Consider the following 19,141-nt stretch of genomic DNA (forward strand, 5'->3'; position numbering starts at 1 on the left):
CAAAAAATGTAAGGAAAAAAAAAAGGAACAAAGAACTGATACATGCTACAACTTGGATGAATCTTGAAAACATTATTCTAAGTGAAAGAAGCCAGACACAATAGGTCACCTATTATATGGTTCCTTTTATATGATAGATCCAGACTAAGCCAATCCAGAGAGACAGAAAGCAAATTAGAGGTTACCAGGAGCTGAGGGGATTGGGAAATGGGTAGGATTACTTAATGGGTATAGAGGGTTTTTAATGGGGTGATAAAAAAAACTTTCGTGGTTATACAACATTGTGAATACAGTAAATATCATCAAATTATACACCTTCAAATGATTAATTGTATATGTTATATGATTTTCACTTTGATAAAACACACACACACACACACTGTCTGCCCGTTAAGTAAAACACATCCTACTATGTCCCTTTGTGGACCTGTGGTATGGGCCTGTTAGTGTGGCATATGCAAGATGATCTGTTGGGGTCTGGGAAGAAAATACTTTTATTAAGTCTTTTTAATTAAAATTAACTTATTTAAGGTAGTATATATATGTATGATAGATGGTTTAAAATGCTGAAAGCAAATACAAGAAAATCAGAACACCTCCTTCCTACCACTCAGAGATTGCTGTTATTAGCACCTCCTATTCTTTCTAGAGTTCTCTCTCTATCTACACAAACACACATACTTTTTTAACCAAAATGAGATTACACTGTTTGTGCTGTACTGTTTGTAAATTTGCTTTGTTTGGTTATGACCTTCATCTTTCCATGTTAGTAACATTTTAATTTATCTAATAATTCAGGTTCCCTCAATGGTTCCAAAATTGTTTACGGTAGATTGATCCAAATTAGGTTCCAATTTGGGCCATGTATTGCATTTTGTATCTTCTGTCCTTTAAATCTCTCTTAATCTAATGTAATCCCTTGCCCTCCCTTTTCATGACAGTGACTACTTGAGAAAACTTAGCCAGTTGTCTTAGATAGTTCAACTTTTAAAAATGTGTTGTGTTTTATATGCTTTATAAGTACATTAAGTAATTATGTATTGGGGTACAGGATCACAATTTTTTTTTTTTTTTGGAGGAAGATTAGCCCTGAGCTAACTACTGCCAATCCTCCTCTTTTTGCTGAGGAAGACTGGCCCTGAGCTAACATCCATGCCCATCTTCCTCTACTTTATACATTGGACGCCTGCCACAACATGGCTTTTGCCAAGCAGTGCCATGTTCGCACCCAGGATCCAAACCGGCGAACCCCGGGCCGCTGAGAAGCGGAATGTGCAATCTTAACCACTGCGCCACCGGGCCGGCCCAGGATCACAAATTTTTACTGGAAGGGGTATAAACATCAAAAACACTTGAGGACTGTAGGGTATGCAAGTTTTTATTACACTTATTTATTATATGCATTCTTCAGTTTTCTGTAGGTTTGAAGTTTTTTTGAAATAAAAAGTTGGAGAAAAACATTAAAAGAGCCAAAAAAAAAGTCTAGAAGATCACTGTTCTAGTCTACCATTTTTTCTAAGTATGGGCTTGTTAGCTTAGGAGCCCACCTAAACCTACTGAATCAAACTTGGTGGTGAAGCTGGGGAAATGGGGTTTTTTAACAGACCTCTCTGGTGGTTTTGATGCTGAGGAATGTAGAGAGATGATACTTAGCGTGTGTTTTTTGATTACCTTCAGAATCTATACCCCTCCCTTGTCTTTTGTATCAGTATTTGTTGAGCATGTACTCTAGGCCAGGCACTATGCTGAGAACTAGGAGTCTAAGGGATAGCCTGGAAAGGCGGATAGAGGCAGCTCTGTAGGCAGTTTTGCAGTTTGTTATGGTGGCATCTAACACACTCACTCCATTACTCTTGCCTTCCTTGATGTTCCCTCCTCAGGATTATGAAGAAGCTGTGCTCTTACTGTTAGAAGGAGCTGCCTGGGAAGAAGCTCTGAGAGTGGTAAGAGAACTTTAAAAATCCTCCCAGTGCTAGGGGCTAAGCAGAGCGAGAGCGCGGGGGTGACAGGGTGAGCTGGAGCTGCTTATCTTCTGAGGCTAGTGCAATTAAGCAGAAATAGCTCAGGTTCCCCATCTAAGGACAAGCAGTGGTTTTTAAACCATTTTAAAAAGTTATTCCTGGGGCCGGCTGGGTGTCACAGCAGTTAAGTTCGCACATTCCCCTTCAGCAGCCCAGGGTTCACGGTTTCGGATCCCAGGTTCGGACATGACACTGCTTGTCAAGCCATGCTGTGGTAGGCGTCCCACATATAAAGTAGAGGAAGATGGGCACGGATGTTAGCTCAGGGCCAGTCTTCCTCAAAAAAAAAGTTATTCTTGATGTTTGGAATTAGTTGGTCCTCTAAATGTGGAGTATTACTATTTTTTACTGAAGTGAGTTGAATTTTCATTGGTTGCCCTATGCGAGGTCTGTTCCTCTGGAAGATATCCTGGTCACTTCTAAAGTGATCCATTTCTTTCCAAGTATCTTAACTCTCCAGGGCTTGAAGTTTTCCTGCCTAAAATTGTTGTATTTTTTCCTTTTAGGTATACAAATACAACAGACTGGATATTATAGAAACCAACGTAAAGCCTTCCATTTTAGAAGGTGAGGGTTACAATTTTAGGTAATATTCCTCATTTGGAGTTATAGAGATGGGGAGAGGAAGATGGGAGCATTCCCTTCCTTGTTATATCTTTTAATCATGTGTTATATGGAGTCATTCAAAATTCTCCACTAGTTGTAATATTTAATTCTGACCAGGGTTTTTAAACATGCTAAATTGTTAAATAGTAGCACATAAAATATTTGAATGTTAAAGACCTATGAGAAGGTATGGTTGAGAATCTTTCTATTTAAGAATAGCTGGTAAACTTGAATGTGAACTATATATTAGATAATAGTATTGTATCAATGGTCACTTTTCTGCACTTAATAATTGCATTGTGGTTAAATAATATCCTATTCTTAAGGGAGATAAGCTGAAATATTTAGGAGGGAAGGATCATATCTGCAACTTACTCTCCAAAAGATTCCACAAAAATAATAGAGAGAGAGAGAGTGTGTGTGGAGAGAGAAAACAGGAAGCCAGAAATATGGCAGAATGTTAACAATTGATAAGTCTGAGTGAAGGGCATAGATGTGTACATTGAACTTTTGGGACTTTTATGTGGGTTTGAAATTTTTTCGAAGTGAATATCGACAAAATAAAAGGAAGACGCTTTACAAATCAAGTTGATGGTTCCTAGAGAACAGATGAGTGTTATCAGTTCTAGAATATACTAGTGGTCACTATGACGCTTAAAGCAAAAGTGAAAAAAGGACATCAGTTTGACTTCTAGAAATCTTTTGAGAGTAGGGTTGGTTTTAAGCTCTGCCTTTTTTAGCACAGTCTACCTTGTAAATAATGTCTGCCCTTTGTGACGTTAACACACATTCACATGCTTACCCTCTCTGCTCCTTTCTCCCCCATCCTCATTAAAACTGCGGGAGGGTTCTGCATGTATCGTGCACTTTAGGTGCCCCGACTGGATACTGAAAGCATCTGGCCCTGCAATCCATACAGTCTGCTCTTGGATTTTCTCCACTACTGAGAACCTGGGAAAATGCCGACAGTTCATCTGCACAGGCTTAATACCTCTGTTTAGGGAGTATGTCAGTGACTTTCCTCCCATTTTTATGAACAGCTTCCTGTGAGCTCCTTTTATTTGCCTGTCTTCTCTTGGGTTAGATACCAAGTCTTTGTTCAGGTGATTTTATAAGTTTAGTGGTAGAGAGTATTCTAGAATGATGTTGGTGAACTCTGAGGTCTGGAATGTCAATCTCTAGTTTATTTTCCTAAAACAATGTAGATTAATTCTCATTAAGGAAAAAATCTTGCTTGGAAAACCTAGTAACTGTTTCTTTTTGTTAAATTCCAACTCCCTCACTGCCCTGCTCTAGTTTTTTCTCTTTGATTAAACATCATACCCAAGTTATTTTCCATCTATACCCTCAGCCCAGAAAAATTATATGGCATTTCTGGACTCTCAGACAGCCACATTCAGTCGTCATAAAAAACGTTTATTGGTGGTTCGAGAGCTCAAGGAGCAAGCACAGCAGGTGAATCTGGGTGAGTGTCTGCATGAAGATGTTGCCGCGTGGTGGGGAACAACATCACACATTGTCAGGGATGCTTACTGTGCCTCCTGCAATGTGATTACCGTGCCGGGTGGGGGTGGGGGGGGCGTCTGAGGGCTCTGAAAGCCCTCAGGGCCTGTGTATGTATGGATGTCTGTGTTTGTGGGTGTTGGGGAGGGCTTGGGGGCAGGACCACGCAGAAGGGGGAAGAGCTCTGCCTAACAGTCCCCCGCCCCTTAACCAGAGCAGCTGACTACTGTGTTTTACAAAAGGATTCTTCTTGTTTCTGAAAGTTTCTTTGCTTGGAAAACATGAAAGAAAAGAAAAAAGTTTTGTAAAGTACTAGTTTACAGTAATAAAACTGTATTTAATATCTCATTTCATTTTGAGATTAACTTTGTAATAATTTTCATCCATCCTTAAATATGCCCTGGTTAACTATAATCCACTTACCTCACTGAAGGTAAACCCACGTAGCAGGGATGTTCATTCTGCATCTGGTTCTTCTTTTCTAGATGAGGATGAGCCCCATGGTCAAGACTCAGATCTATTCTCTGAAACCAGCAGTGTCGTGAGTGGCAGTGACATGAGTGGCAAATATTCCCATAGTAACTCCAGGATATCAGCGTATGTATCACGTTTATTCAGCACATTGACCATGCCCTGGGTATATGGGGAAAGTACAAGTAAATGGGTCAGTTTTCCAACAGGACAGTGCAGTGGGAGGGAGAGGGCATTCTTTAAGGCCGTGTGAAAGCTGGACTTTCCTAGCACGTCTAAGAGATTAGACTCAGCATTAAAATGTTTTCTGCTGCAGCTTCGTGGCCTGTGTGTTTGCTCAGTGCCCATGTAGCACTTACACTGGGTACTCAATTTATATAACATCTGATTTTATTCATTTAACAAATGTTAAGTGACTATAATGTGTAGGCACTGAAAAAATAAAAATATTATGAAGAAAAAAGATTTCAGGCTTCTTCAATTCAAGATCGGGATTGGAAGAAGTCATAATATAAAGTGAGTCGTTGCACTTTGACCCAGTGTAACCATTGGTCAGAAGTATTTGTTGAACATCCGTGTGCTAGTTGTAGTGGAGGTTACCAAAAAGCTTTAAGGAGATATGAGCTTATGGTCTTGCTTGGAAAACATAAACTGCAAGATTATATTTTTAAACTGAATTTGCTTTAGGAATTCAGAATAGAGATCTATGAGGTTGTACGGGGCGATCAGAAACTATAAGAAAGGCACCTAGAACTGGGCTTTTAAGAGCTGAGGTGAGAGAACCTCTGACAAAACAAATGGCTTATTTAAAGACCTCTGAGACAGGAAAGAATGTGAGATTTATTAATGTTTTATTGTATTCAAATTCCTGTCTGGTTTTTCTGTATCTCCTTATTTTTATTTTGTTGGCTTTAAATTTGTTTTTTATTACAAAATTCAAGTTGGTTGTTCTCTTCATTGTTCGAGCTCTTATTATCAGATGTAACGTATTTTACTCTGATATTAATCAAAACTTCCAGGCCAGACATTACTTTTTAGGGTTTTCCGTACTACTTCCTGCCTGTGAGTCTTGCTTCTCCCAGTTTTGTTTTAGGTGTCGCTTTAACACCTTGTCACCATTTTTCCCAAAATATAAATACCATCTGTATACTCTCTGGTTTCCCAGAAACTTAGTGGCCAACAGTTACACTCATTTTAATCTGTTCAGCACAAGGAGAGTCCCTTTTTCAACATCTCTAATTTCTAACAGGCGATCATCTAAGAACCGCCGGAAAGCAGAGCGGAAGAAGCACAGCCTCAAAGAGGGGAGTCCCCTGGAGGACCTGGCCCTTATGGAGGCGTTGAAGGAAGTGGCACAGGGCACTGAAAAATTGAAAGGTATGTTCTCAGTGCTGATGATTCTTGCCCACAAAAAAATAGTAAATGCACAGCACAGACAGACACAGTCTAGTAAATAATTGATAGAATTTTCCCAACTTGAGGAAAGACAAAAACTTTCAGCAGGAAGTGTCATTTCAGGGCATATTCATGAACAACACTTTTCAGCTGGTAACCTATAGGGCTTCCTCCATTGGCATCCACCTCCCTGAGCTCTGAGCCATTCGCACTGGAACCGGGATAAAGGATTGTGGAGACACTGCTTCTGCTTGGGCCCCAGTGTGTTTGTTTTTCTTTTAGTAGTAGATATGTTGAATTATTCCAGCATTTGGGAAAAACGAAAGTGTAGGAGATGGCAACTGTAGTGTGATACTAGATATTTTTTGCTGGGAAAGAAGCTATGTCATGATTCAGGCAGTGAAACTGGGATGCACCTTACTACTCTCTCAAATTTCTTCTCTCTAGATGAAGTATACCATATTTTAAAGGTGCTCTTTCTGTTTGAGTTTGATGAGCAAGGAAGGGAATTACAGAAGGCCTTTGAAGATACTCTGCAGCTAATGGAAAGGTCACTTCCAGAAATTTGGACTCTCACCCACGAGCAGAATTCAGCTACACCTGTAAGTTTTCCTCAGACACAGAATGTGCATTTTTTTCATCATTTTCACAGGTTATTACACTCACACAATCTCTTAAAAGTCAAAGCAAAAGACTTTCCTGTTCTTAAAACATAATATCCCATGGTTAAGTTATTTTAGGCTTACGTTTAAGTTGTCAGTAAGAGTATTTTAATTTGACTGCACAGTGACTAGTACCCCCTGGCCTAGTAAGCGGGCTTTTATGTCTCCTTTCCCATGAAGCAGCGCCATGGAGAAGATGGGAAAGTCGGATGGTTGCCCCCAGCTTCAGTGACAGTAGGTTGTGGAGTCTGGGAGCCAGTCCTAGAGCTGGCTTCTCACTTTGCTGCTCAGACTTATGGGTGGGATCAGACTTCTTTAAAGTCTTTATGGAAAATCTGACTTGACACTTCTATGTTGTTGTGACAAGCTTTGCTAATTATGTTTAAGCATGTTGTGTCTCATCAAGAATTCTAACGTATTATCTTCTATTTATACCTCTGCTCAGTCTCTCACACCTCAGCTCTATTGTTAAGAGTTTCGATTTTGATTCAGAAAGGCTGGTGTATCAGTCAGGGTCCATTAAGGAAAAGAAAACCCACAGCTAATATTTTATTGGAGAGAATTTAATATGTGGAACTGCTTAACCAAGTATGGGAGCACTGCAAAGGCAAAGGGGAACACGGGAGGAGCACTGAGGGCATAACTGTGCGCAGCGGCTTCTTCCCCGAAGGCTGAGGGAGCAAGACGAAGAGTTGGGGTTATTGGCATTTAGAAGCTTGGAGCTAGGACCCTGCTGAGCTGCTTCTTGACCCTCTGAGAAGGGGGTACCAGCCAGCTGGTGCTGATATTTCTGAGGGGCATGTTGAGGCTGGTTCGAAGTATATGGAAATAAACGGAAACTGGAGTGAACAGCTGCTTCTGGGGTAAAGAGCTACTGTTGAGTGAAAGGAAGCAAACGAAGGAGCCAATTCCTTCCTCTTGCTCTCTCCCTCTGGTGTCTGCTGTGGGCGGAGCATAGCCGAGCCAGCTGAGAAAGGAGTGTTTCCTCAGGCTCTGGGACCAGCATCACAAGCAGCGTACAGAAGGCTGGGTTCGGAGCTGAGAGGGAGGTTGGTAATCAGCTCACTGATTCGAAACACATAGCTTTACTGGGCCTTGATTTCCTGTTATAAATGAGGATAATACTTCCCCTGTACACTTTACTGGAATCTTCTGAAGGTTAGGTAACAGGGTACATGTAGAAGCATTTTACAAACCTTAAAAATAAACGCAACTAAGAATCATTACCTCCACAAATACTTGAATTTACTGTAATAGGTATTTCCTGGAAGAAATGTGATCATCTTCAAAACTATAGTGATTTGAAACTAAGAATTTATAATGCCTTCCCGTGCCCTCCCCTCCCCTCTTCTGTTCAGATCATGTTAACTTCTCAGTCTTCTGGGGCAAATGACCAGAAAATTACATTTTTGCTTTTGTTGGTAGAGTATGATAATGGCGTGTGTGCAGGATACCATTTCTTTGCTGATACAGTCTGCTTTCTACTTAGGTTCTAGGTCCTGATTCTACTGCAAATAGTATCATGGCCTCTTATCAACAACAGAAGACTTCGGTTCCTCTTCTTGGTTAGTACTTTTTCCCTGTAAATCGTTACAGTGCTAGGCAGAAGGCATATCTTTCTCTGAGTGTTGAGAAGGTCAGCAGTATAAGGAGAGATTGGCTGTTGACTACAGTATGCCCTCAATTCTAAGACTCTGTCTTTAGTAAAATCAGTTTAATGTTTCTAGTGTTAGGAACTTGGCAGGCGGGGAATCCAATGTGACATTAAACGTGTAATTTTTTTAAAAGTTGTCCTGACATACACTTGTCACAACAAGGGCATACGCTCACCCGTACAGGCACATCACAGCTGAAGTTTGAGTCTAAACAGTCTAATTTACATACACATTTTAAAGATTCTTCTGAATCATCCTTTTTTGCTATTGGCAGTTACGCATTGCATCTTAGGGACATTTTCATAATCCTTGCGTAAGAGCTGAACCTTTAAATCATCTTTAGGATTGACAGTATAATTTGAAAGCAAATCCAAAGGCTGTTAGCTTTTTATCTGCATTTCGTATTTAATTCTACCCAAAATGTTTTGTTTGTTTGTTGGGGGAGATGATTCTCAGTTAGATTGCATATCCCTCAAAGTTAAAAGCCCTAAAGGCTTTCTTTTGAAAGTTGGCTAGAAGCTTTTGACAGATCACTTTGGTGCCTGAGTATTTGTGCTTCGGGTGGATCAATCAAGCATACCAACCTCACAGCTCTGAAAAGTTAGTGGTATGTTCTAAAATAATTGGCAGTTTTCTCCTATTGTTATTTGTAGTTTCTAGCATGTGACAGGCAGTGTTTTGAAATTTTTTCATTTAAATGCTGTACTATAATAGCATTTTGATGACATTTGAAGTAGCCTTTGGGTGTTCAAATTAAATTTAACTTTAAGAGTTTATGTTTCTACCAGGAATAAACAACTACCTCCCTTCCATCCCAGCTAAGCTCATACATCTGAACAGTAACTACTATATCGCTAGCTTCCCTTCTTCCTGGAGGCTGGCACACACGATGCTTTTGATATCGGTCCCAAAACACACAGTTATTTCTGAGGTGCTGAAATTCAGCTTAGACCCGGGGCAAGTTTGGTAATTGTCTAGTTTGTACTTTGTTCAATTCAGTTGTGATTTTTACCCCCTTTTCCTTGTTGCTGGCTTGATGCTGACCTTTCCCTGGGGTAATCTAGAGGGCTTTATTAAAGAGCACTTTCATTGTCCAGCTGAACCTTCAAGACTCTTTGAAGCTCATTACCTGAGTATGTAATGTCAGTGTCTTCGTGAATGCAAGGTTGTGTAGAAGGAAGTTCTTATAATCCAAAAGTAGGCAGATGAACTACTCACAACATTAGTCCCACTCAAATATTCCTCAGCTGACCCCCCCACAGCTGCCAGGAGTAGCTAAGTGCACTCACACATCCCCACAGTGGGATCAGTGACTTATTGGGGCGTTTTCTCTGATTGTTTCATGTTTGTGATGCAATGCAGCAGCATGCAGATCAATTGCAAGTCTTGCAAAAATGTAGCATTTCATAAAATGGATTAGAGAGTTATCAGAGAAGTGTTTGAATCATAGCCGTTAGACTTGTTACAATTGATAACAAAATAAGTGCTTCAAATGAAAATTATTTGACTGTCAGAGGATTAAGAGAAGTCTCTGGAAAAATTGACAAAGCCCTCAAAGTATCTTTGTAAAAATGACTGTGTTTGTGCTGTGAAATTCAAACATAGAGATTGAAAGATGTTGTCTGCTGCTGTACAGTTTGTCAGAGCGCTTACTCTCCTGCCAAAAAGGCAGTGCTTGCTCTTTATTGTTACTTAAGTCAAGGAATCAAATATCATTGTAGTTATGCCTAATTTTTAAAAATAAGATAGACTATTTTCATAACTTTTCTTTTTTTAAAAAATATAAAGTTTTATTCAAAGTTTAATCTTTATTTAATATGAAATTATGAGTCTTGTTAACAATGAATTTCTTTAAGTAGGGTTTTTCAGGGTCAGTATTTTTAAATAACCAAAACCTCCTGGGGCCTTTTTGTGTATATAGTTTTTGTTTGAGGGATTAGAGAGCAGTAATTGTATGTGAAATTATAAAACTGATAAGATTGGTAGAGAAAATCTAGATTGTACAGAAAAGTATGTCAAAGAAAATGAAAATTCAATAATTTCTGGTCATACCATATGTATGTACCTGCATGTATTTATGTATGAACATCATGTTTTTAAGAACTTTTTATCTTGAACATTTTTTCTCACATTGTTAAATATTCTTGAAAATAATTTTTAATGTCTGTATGGCTCATATGTACAGGTGTATTAGAAGTTTATCATGAATAATGCTGGGAAAGAACATCCTTCTATATACATGTCTTCTCATATCTCTGCTTCCTGTATATGATTCCTTGTTAGATGAGAGACTCCATAAATCTAACTGAAAGAGGGAGGACCGGGAGTTTTAGGTAACAGTGACAGAATTTTCCCCCAGCCATCCCCTGCTCCTTCACTTTTTTTTTAAAGTAGGGACATTATTGATCATTGTGTTGATGGAATTTTTTATCATTAAGTATTTTTTGTCTGTTAACTTTATTTAATCCATGCCACCACAATTTTTTACTCTTATAATAATTAAGGTGAATTTTACATACAGTGAAATGCACAGACCTTAGGTGTACAGTTTGAGAGATTTAATAAATGTATATGGCTTTGTAACCACCACCCGCATTTGAAATATACAACATTCTTCCACTCTGAATCACTCAGTGGGCATTTTTTCTTCTACCTTCCCACATGGCTGAAGTTGAAATGCAATCCGTGTTCTCAGGGTGGGGCCTCCGGGCTGTATTGCCCTGACTGAAGGTTGCAAGGGTAACAGACACGTTAACTCTGGTTCTGAGGTCATCTGGTAGCTGCAAAGCCCGCTCCCTTAGTGTTAGTTACTGCCTCGGCTCCCGCCAGCAAGAGAGAGTGTCTGTCACAGTTCCCTTTCCTTTCTTTTAGATGCTGAGCTTTTCATACCGCCAAAGATCAACAAAAGAACCCAGTGGAAACTGAGTCTCCTAGAGTGACTCTGACCCCAGTTAGAGGGCTCTGGCAGACAAGACCATTTTCCTTCCACTCCTCGCTCCACGGGCCCTGGCTGTTGAGAACTGGCAAGAGTGAGACGGAGATCTACCTTAGCATTATGGAGAGCTGCTCTGTATAGCAGACCTCAGCAGACACCAAGCAATTTTATTTTATTTTGCATATAATTTTAATCATTAGCAAAACTTTAAGGTTTAACCAATGTAACATCATTTCTTTAGTGCTGTTTGAGAGCATATTTCTGGTATTTATGGTAATCAGGAGATTAGGTTTCAGTCCCACTACAGGTCTGATTTATACTGGGACCTTAAGTCACATAATTAATTTGTGCCTCAGTTAAGTGGGAATAATGTTTCACGGTTGCTACCTCAAAAGTGTAAAGAAAAGTAAAATGTTCCTGAATTGTTTTATGTTCCTGGAAGAAAGCATTATATGTAAACAACATGGCTATTAGTGCTACCAAAATTTGGTCAAATCAAATCACTTAAAAGGCTTCTTCACCTTGAACTAAAGCAGAATAAAAAGGTTTCCTATGCTAATGGCCGCTATTTTTAACATTTTCCCAAGTCCTGTGCCTCCAGTTATAACTGAGCTGAGCCTCCTGTCCCTATAATGTCCATAGGGACTATTTATACTGCCTGTGAATTTTCTGCTAGAGAGTTAGCCGTGTTAGAGCTAGAACAGATTAGAATTTCTGAAGCAGTATCATGCACATTTGGTATGGTAAGCACTGTGCATCATATGGCATGCAGAGTTATAATTTATTCTTTTTTCTCCAAGTATTGCTGCTTTTTTTTTTTCTTTTCTTTTTTTGAGGAAGATTAGCCCTGAGCTAACATCTGCCACCAAACCTCCTCTTTTGCTGAGGAAGACTGTCCCTGAGCTAACATCCATGCCCATCTTCCTCTACTTTATGTGTGGGACGCCTACCACGGTATGGCTTGCCAAGCGGTGCCATGTCCACACCTGGGATTCGAACCGGTGAACCCCGGGCCGCTGAGAAGTGGAACGTACGAACTTAACCACTGTGCCACCGGGCCAGCCCCTAAGTGTTGCTTCTTTTAAAAATATTTTGTCAGCGTCTAGGCTATTTCATTTCTTTATCGTGCTTAACTGACCTCTGTACCTCTGTCTTTCAGTTATTTTCTTTGAAAGAAATGAGAATGTTTTATCTTTTTGGTAAGTCTAGAAAAAGTTCAGTTCATTTTGACAGTTTCTGATTCTTGGGTAAGGTCTCTTCCACGTGTTTAATACAAGAATCAGACCTTCGTTATTGTACATAAACTAACAGGAAATGCTGCTTTTAATCATCGGAGTATAGATAATACCCAGAATTGTGATTTAAGAAACTTTCTCTAACATAGAAAAATGTTAACTATAGAATCTGGGTCTGTTCGCTTTATGATTCAACTTTTCTGTATGTCTGGAAATTTTCACAAAATAATAGGAAAAAAAGAAGAAGAAGATGATATATCCTGCTTTGGAGAAATCTGCTTTTTGACTCATACCCATAATGGATTTGCTATAATTAAGTGCCCAATGTTGAAATGCTAAAAGTGCGTCGTGACTCCTCTTTGGCATAGGTAAATGAAAATGGTAACTTCTGTGACATCTTACTATATTATAGTGATCCTGCTGTGGAGCACAGTAAAGGGATCGACGTGGATGGGTTGGAAATAGAAGTAAATGTGTCTGTTGATAAAAGTGCGACTTTTCATGGATGTTCAGTTTCCTTAAAATAATGTATTGAAGCAGTGAGAACGAATTTGTGTGGATACAAATTACTATCAGTCACTCTCTCTCTCACCTGAGCAAGGTGGAATTTTGGTCATTTGGAGAAGTAAGCATGGGCAGACCCTCCAAATTAAAGGCAGAATCAAGGAAGAATTCATGGGGAAAGATGTAGTGTATGGGAAAAGAAGAAATTCCTGGGAGTGATGAATGCTTAATTTGGGGGAAAGAGTCTGGCAAGTTCTAGAAAAGGGTATGTAACTCTTTCCCAAAATTTGAACTGTGTCCCAAGGGAAGTTCGTGCTGCAATAAGCTAAAAGCCTCAATTATTTTGTTGCTTCCATTGTTTTAGCTTTGCTCCGATGCTCCAGACGTCAAAAGGAAACTTGCAAAGGACTACCTCCTACAATCCAAGTACATTTGAAATTTACCCTTTTTAAAAAACTGAGGCAGGAGTTAATGTTTTTATGATGTCTTTCTAAGAATAGCTTGATGTAATTTCTTAGCACTGCTGCATATTTTAAAATAAATTTTACATATCTACCTCCATATACACACATAATATTTGTGTGTGTACACACATAGGCACACATTTGAGAGATTTTTCATGGCCATAACTGAAGAGGGTGTTTTTAAAAATAAATAAAATTGACAATTCTTAGTAATTTAAAGTGACTGCAAGTTTAGGAAGCAAAATTAGTTTTTTCTTCCTGTGCTGGCCCGTAAACTTCTGTGCCTCACTAGAAGCACCGCCTAGACGAGCCCTTGGGAGTGTTTAGTTGTCCTTCGTTGTCTGTCATGTTTATTAGTAACTGGGGTGAGGATGGAAATCTGAAAAACTTGATAACCATAAATATCCAAGATGCTGTAGACAAGCCAAAGCTCATATGGTGACATTTGGTGACACTGAAGGCCTGCTCTTGATTCCTGAGGTTCTCTGTGCTCCGTGAGCTTGCCTGTGCCTCATGCCCACAGTAGGCCGCTCCACCGTTACTCGTACGGGGTCTGAAGTCCCAGGAACTTTAAGACCAACGGATGTCCTCCTGATATTCAGGAAAGGACTAGGCTGTGGGTCCATCCATCTTAATGTCCTTGGAGAAAGTCATTTAATCTCAGTGAATCTTGTTTTCCTCCACCCTCGTGTGCCTATTGGGCTAAAGCTGCGTTTCTCAACCTTGATACTAATGACATTTGGGGGTGTATCATTTTTTGTTGTGGGGGCTGTCCCGTGCATTGTAGGATGTTTAGCAACATCTCTGGCCTCTACCCACCAGATGCCAGTACTACATACCCCCTGCTCCTGTTATGACAACCAAAAATATCTTTAGACATTGTCAGATGTCGTCAGGGGGTCAAAATTACCCCCAATTGAGAACCACTGAGCTAAGATAACTTCCACATACTTAATAAAACTAATCATCTTTTTTGTGTGTGAGGAGGATTCTCTTTTTCTACAAGGGCAATTGTATAAGGATCATGTGAGAGAATTCATAAAAGTGCTTTGAAAAAGACTAAAGACTAGGCAGTTGTTCAGCCTGTATTTGTATTCTTCATTTTAAAATGCAGTATAACATTTAGGCTTAGGATGGCCTGGAGAGTCCCATCCTCCAGAACCACCTCCCATGCCTCCTCTTCATCAAGACCCTCACCTTTTTGGGGGTTCTTGACTTGGGGTTCATAGACCCTTGAAGGATCTGAAGATAGTGTATTTCTGTATGATTTTTTTCCTCTGTAATCCTGTATATTTTATTTTATGCATTTTAAAATATTGTTCTGAGGAGGAGTCTGTAAGCTTTACCACTCTGCCAAAGAGGTTCAAAGGTTAAGAACTAACCAAACTTCAGCCTCCCCTGTCAGTGATGTTCGTGGGGTGTTGACAGTAGAGTGGTTTGTGCAGAAACTGCGGGGAACAAGACAGTCCTCTCCCTCAAGTCAGTGTATCCAGCTCCCAGCTGATTCCTGATGCTCCAGGGTAAAGCTTAGTCATCCTTGCTGAACTGTAGGAATGCCAGATGCCCTTTGTGATTATCTTTGCTTCCCTGCTCCAGCGTGCTGGTGCCAGGCCTGGATCCAGGGTCAGGCATATAGGTCTTTCAGGGCTATCTAGACAAACCTGGAGGCTGTGAGGGTGACTCCGTAGGGCTTCTCCTGGGGGCGGTAGAGATGCTGTAGCTCCCCTGTGAGTGCTTGAATGTGTGCCTTTGAGGGTACGTGTGGCTTGGGACCACAGTAAGACTTTTGGCCTCCTGTATAAAGGAGAGAAGTCTACAAGATAATACTAGCTAGCTCTTATGATCACCTCCTGGAGGCCAGGCACTGGTATCGAGGTGTTTATCTCTGGTTTTTACATTAGCTGTGTGAGGTAGGTATTTGAATTCAATTTCACAGGTAAGCAGACTCAGGTCGCACAGCTAGGTGGTAAACTAAGGTTTCAAACCACAGAATCCAGAGCCCACGTTCTTTCCATTATTTTGTGCTGCCTGCCGGTCTTGTTCAAATGTGAGCTTTAGGGACGGCAGAGAATGTCCTGGGATCTGTTCTAAAAACCTATGTTCCAATTACAAACTGCCCCCGCAGGAATACCACAGAACATGCTGTGCCCTGGAAGGGCCTCCCTGGCCATGAGGGTCTGTATGTTCCCTCGGACTCCTCATTTGGGTTAGAATTACCATCATGGGGCAGCCTCCCACAGACCCACACCATCAGCCCCAGAACCAGCAGCCTCTATCCTGAGCCCATCCCATACCCCAGCCGTATACGCTTCAGGCTGATGGAGAATCCAATCTGGTGGGAGATGAGCAGCTGCTTCTTGAAGTGTCTGGAGAAGATCATGGCTTGCATCCTCATGACCTCAGTGCTGATAACCTAAGATAATTCTGACCTCTATATATTTTTTTTTAATCTTTTCCCATGCCTTTATTGTCAATTTTTGTGCACCTGTTTTTTTGGTGAGGAAGACTGGCCCTGAGCTAACATCTGTTGCCAACCTTCCTCTTTTTGCTTGAGGAAGATTGTCACTGAGCTAACATCTGTGCCAGTCTTCCTCCATTTTGTACGTGGGATGCCGCCACGGCATGTCTTGATGACTGGTGTGTTGGTCTACACCCAGGATTCAAACCTGCAAACCCCAGGCTGCCAAAGTGGAGTGCATGAACTTAACCACTATGGTTGGGGGCAGCTCCTGACCCCTGTTTTTAAAAAGGGGGAATCTATTTGGCACTTGTTCTCTGAAGAATTGCCCCTGTAAGACGTATACACATACCTTCTCATAATGTACCAGGTTTCAGCAGCCAGTCACCGTGATGGCTTGATAAGAACTGGTATTGAGACATAAGTGACTGTTGGAACTAAAAGAAAGTACAGTTAAAGCAGGAATCAGACATCTTTGTGAGCTTTTCCCAGGCCTTCAGAGTTGCTGATGAAGTATGAAAATACTCTGCTGATTTGTGGGAGATCGAACCATCACTGCATACTACTACTTGGTGTGTATCGAAAGGGATCCTCTTAATATGCCCCAGCGACATTTACTCTATAATCTGCGTCACAGTCCTCTTCCTGAGCATATTTTAATAATACAATAGTACCTAAAATGGGGAATACACAAAATAAGGGACAACATAATTTTAGAGCTAGATTCTCCCAAGAATGTGTAAGCAGTCAATATGCAATGCATGTCTTTTTCATCCGTCGTCCACACTCGCCCCTGCCTCACCTTTTTTTTTTTTTTTTTTTTTGAGGAAGATTAGCCCTGAGCTAACTACTGCCAATCCACCTCTTTTTTTCTGAGGAAGACTGGCCCCGAGCTAACATCCATGCCCATCTTCCTCTACTTTATATGTGGGACGCCTACCACAACATGGCTTGCCAAGCGGTGCCATGTCCGCACCTGGGATCCAAACCAGTGAACCCCAGGCTGCCGAAGTGGAACCTGGGCACTTAACCGCTGCGCCACTGGGCCGACCCCTACCCCACCTTTTGTTTTGGCAGTTGTATATTTTAAGGCAGCTGCTGCACATATGAAGTTGTTCTCATTAAGTTAGGAAATAGAGAAACACTGTGGAGGGGAACATGAGGATCGTTTAATAGTACAGGAGTGTCTGTGCTGGCTCAGCTCCCTATATGTAGGATGGGTGCTCACCCAGCATAGCTGATGCATGGCAACCACAGCGACCATGCCTCATCAGAGTTCAGAAGCACCTTCTGTGGAGGAAGAAAGGCCCGTGTTCCTCGTAGTCAGAGCGGTGGACCCACAGTGGTTGGAAGCCCTGAAGTGATGCCAGGATGGACCCGCCCGTCCACACTGCAGTGTCTCTTTCAGGCAACACGTTTACCTGGGGGGTGTCATTTGGACACATGCTGCTCAGCTCCTTCTGCAGACGGTTAGGGAAGCCTCTGAGCATAGTGCTTCCCCCACAGAGCAGGATGTTCCCCATGAGGTCTCGTTTGAGGGCGATATCACACTTGTTAAGGCAGGACACTGTCTGGGTGTGGAGTCCCAGCTGCATGGACTTGATCAGAGAAGGCTTGAAGAACATCTCTGAGCAGAGGAACCTTTCCTGGCACAGGTGTATCTCCTGCCCGTCTGGCAGCGTGTACTGGATCATATGCTCAGTAGCTGGGACTTTCTTCTCTTCAATGGGGTCCAGGGCCACAAAGCAGCATTTCTTCTTGATGTCCTCCACAATGCCCATCTGGTCCTCAGTGAAGTATTTCCCCGAGTTGTTCATCAGGCCCATCAAGTAGGCTGTCATGTCAGATCCCGCATAGTCTAGCCGTCCAGTGATGCTGGGCAAAGGATAACCCTCGTAGATGGGGACTACGTAGGAGACACCGTGGCCAACCTCCACAACCAGGCCGGAGGTCCTTCCATAGGAGTACATGGATAGGCGGGACTGGTAGGCGATGTGCATTGCAGGAGTGCTGAAGGTTTCAAACAGCATTTCAGCATACTTCTCTCTGTTGGTGTGTGGGCTCAGGGGTGGGTCTGAAACCAAGACTGCATGCTGCTCTGGGGCAATCTTCATCTCTTGATGGAAGAGATATTCCCAGATATCCTGCACTGTATCCCAGTCCACGATAATGCCATGTCGCAGAGGATTAGTTAGCTTGAGACGAACCCCTGGATTGATGAGCTCCTGCCCCACGTATGTCTCCTTGCGATTGTCCCCGGTTTTGGCAGTCTCCATGTAGGGCTTGCCCACTGTCGATGAGACATTGTGGGTGGGCTTTGGCAGCCCAGCAAAGCCACATTTACAGTAGCCAGTGCCAAGGTCCACAACCACTGCTTTGGTCACCCCTAGCTTGGGCTTCTCCTTGACCACTGTTGATTTGGTAGGTTCTTCTGGCTCCAAATGGTTAGAGCGGACCCACACTGCTCGCTTTGCCGGGCCGTCCTTTAGGGAGGCAGTCTGGAGGATTTGTGTCTGCAGGGATGCCTGTTCACATACTCTCTTGGCAGGCCCATCCCCTGTGATTGCTGTCTGTGGAGCCCACACACTATTAAGAGCCCTCGTGCTCTCAGAAAGCCCCTCCATCCCACTGGCTTCAAGGCCTGAAAGGCTTAAATCAGAGGGCAACTTGAGAACTTCCCCAATGATGACATCACTGATTATGACATAATCCAGTGACCTGGGGCTTTCTAGATACTGGGAACTTTTGTCCCATGTTGGGGTAAATTTGGGGTAGTTTTTGAAGTGGCTTAACTTCTGAATCTTGTATTAAACCTGATTTATCCAATCTGTTAATATGTATTGAGTGCTTGCTAGGTGCAAGGCAGCTGGGAATACAAGGCAGCAGTGAAAAAAAAAGACAAAAATTTCTGCCCTTGTAGAGTTTACATTCTATTCAATGGGGGTTGGTGAGAGACAGACAATATCCAACATAAATATTTGTTATAAGATGTTAAGGGCAAAAGAAAAAGAGCAGGGGAGGGCGGCTGTGTTAGTGTGCCTGGCCAGGGCTCTCTGAGATGGTGACACCTGAGTGAAGACGTGAAGGAGAGTGCCACATGTGTATTGGGAGCAGCAGGTACAGACTACTGGAAGCGGACGTGTGACTGATGATTTAGAGGAGGGGTCCGCAGACTGGTCGCTTGCCTGTTTTTGTAAACAATTTTATTGGAACACTCATTCGTGTACATTGG

General features: G+C 41.7%; 2 protein-coding genes across 5 annotated transcripts in view; one reads left to right on the plus strand and one right to left on the minus strand.

The window, feature by feature from the left end:
* The window catches only part of ELP1 (elongator acetyltransferase complex subunit 1), a 52,004-nt gene extending 38,971 nt beyond the window's left edge, over window positions 1-13,033 (plus strand). For 3 of the 4 annotated variants that reach the window (XM_014834467.3, XM_044779086.2, XM_014834469.3), the window contains exons 30-37: window positions 1,881-1,943; window positions 2,528-2,588; window positions 3,979-4,092; window positions 4,616-4,727; window positions 5,851-5,978; window positions 6,444-6,598; window positions 8,148-8,223; window positions 11,185-13,033. In XM_014834467.3, the coding sequence (XP_014689953.2) occupies window positions 1,881-1,943; window positions 2,528-2,588; window positions 3,979-4,092; window positions 4,616-4,727; window positions 5,851-5,978; window positions 6,444-6,598; window positions 8,148-8,223; window positions 11,185-11,252 (777 nt within the window). In that variant the 3' untranslated portion in view covers window positions 11,253-13,033. Of the gene's footprint in view, window positions 1-1,880; window positions 1,944-2,527; window positions 2,589-3,978; window positions 4,093-4,615; window positions 4,728-5,850; window positions 5,979-6,443; window positions 6,599-7,616; window positions 7,718-8,147; window positions 8,224-11,184 lie in introns of those variants that run through there. The other variant, XM_070519069.1, reaches the window with a different exon arrangement.
* Window positions 13,034-17,041: 4,008 nt separating this feature from the next.
* On the minus strand, window positions 17,042-18,702 carry ACTL7A (actin like 7A). Its single transcript, XM_014834501.3, has one exon. It carries the CDS (start codon window positions 18,531-18,533, stop codon window positions 17,187-17,189), a length of 1,347 nt encoding a protein of 448 aa, XP_014689987.1. The 5' UTR covers window positions 18,534-18,702; the 3' UTR covers window positions 17,042-17,186.
* Between the last annotated feature and the right edge of the window lie 439 nt (window positions 18,703-19,141).

This window comes from Equus asinus, chromosome 10 (assembly GCF_041296235.1).
Source record: "Equus asinus isolate D_3611 breed Donkey chromosome 10, EquAss-T2T_v2, whole genome shotgun sequence".
NCBI lineage: Eukaryota > Metazoa > Chordata > Mammalia > Perissodactyla > Equidae > Equus > Equus asinus.

What these genes read in the sequence shown, in the direction of transcription:
- ACTL7A (XM_014834501.3), bottom strand. Translation starts at nt 18,533, where the DNA reads ATGGAGGGGCTTTCTGAGAGCACGAGGGCTCTTAATAGTGTGTGGGCT.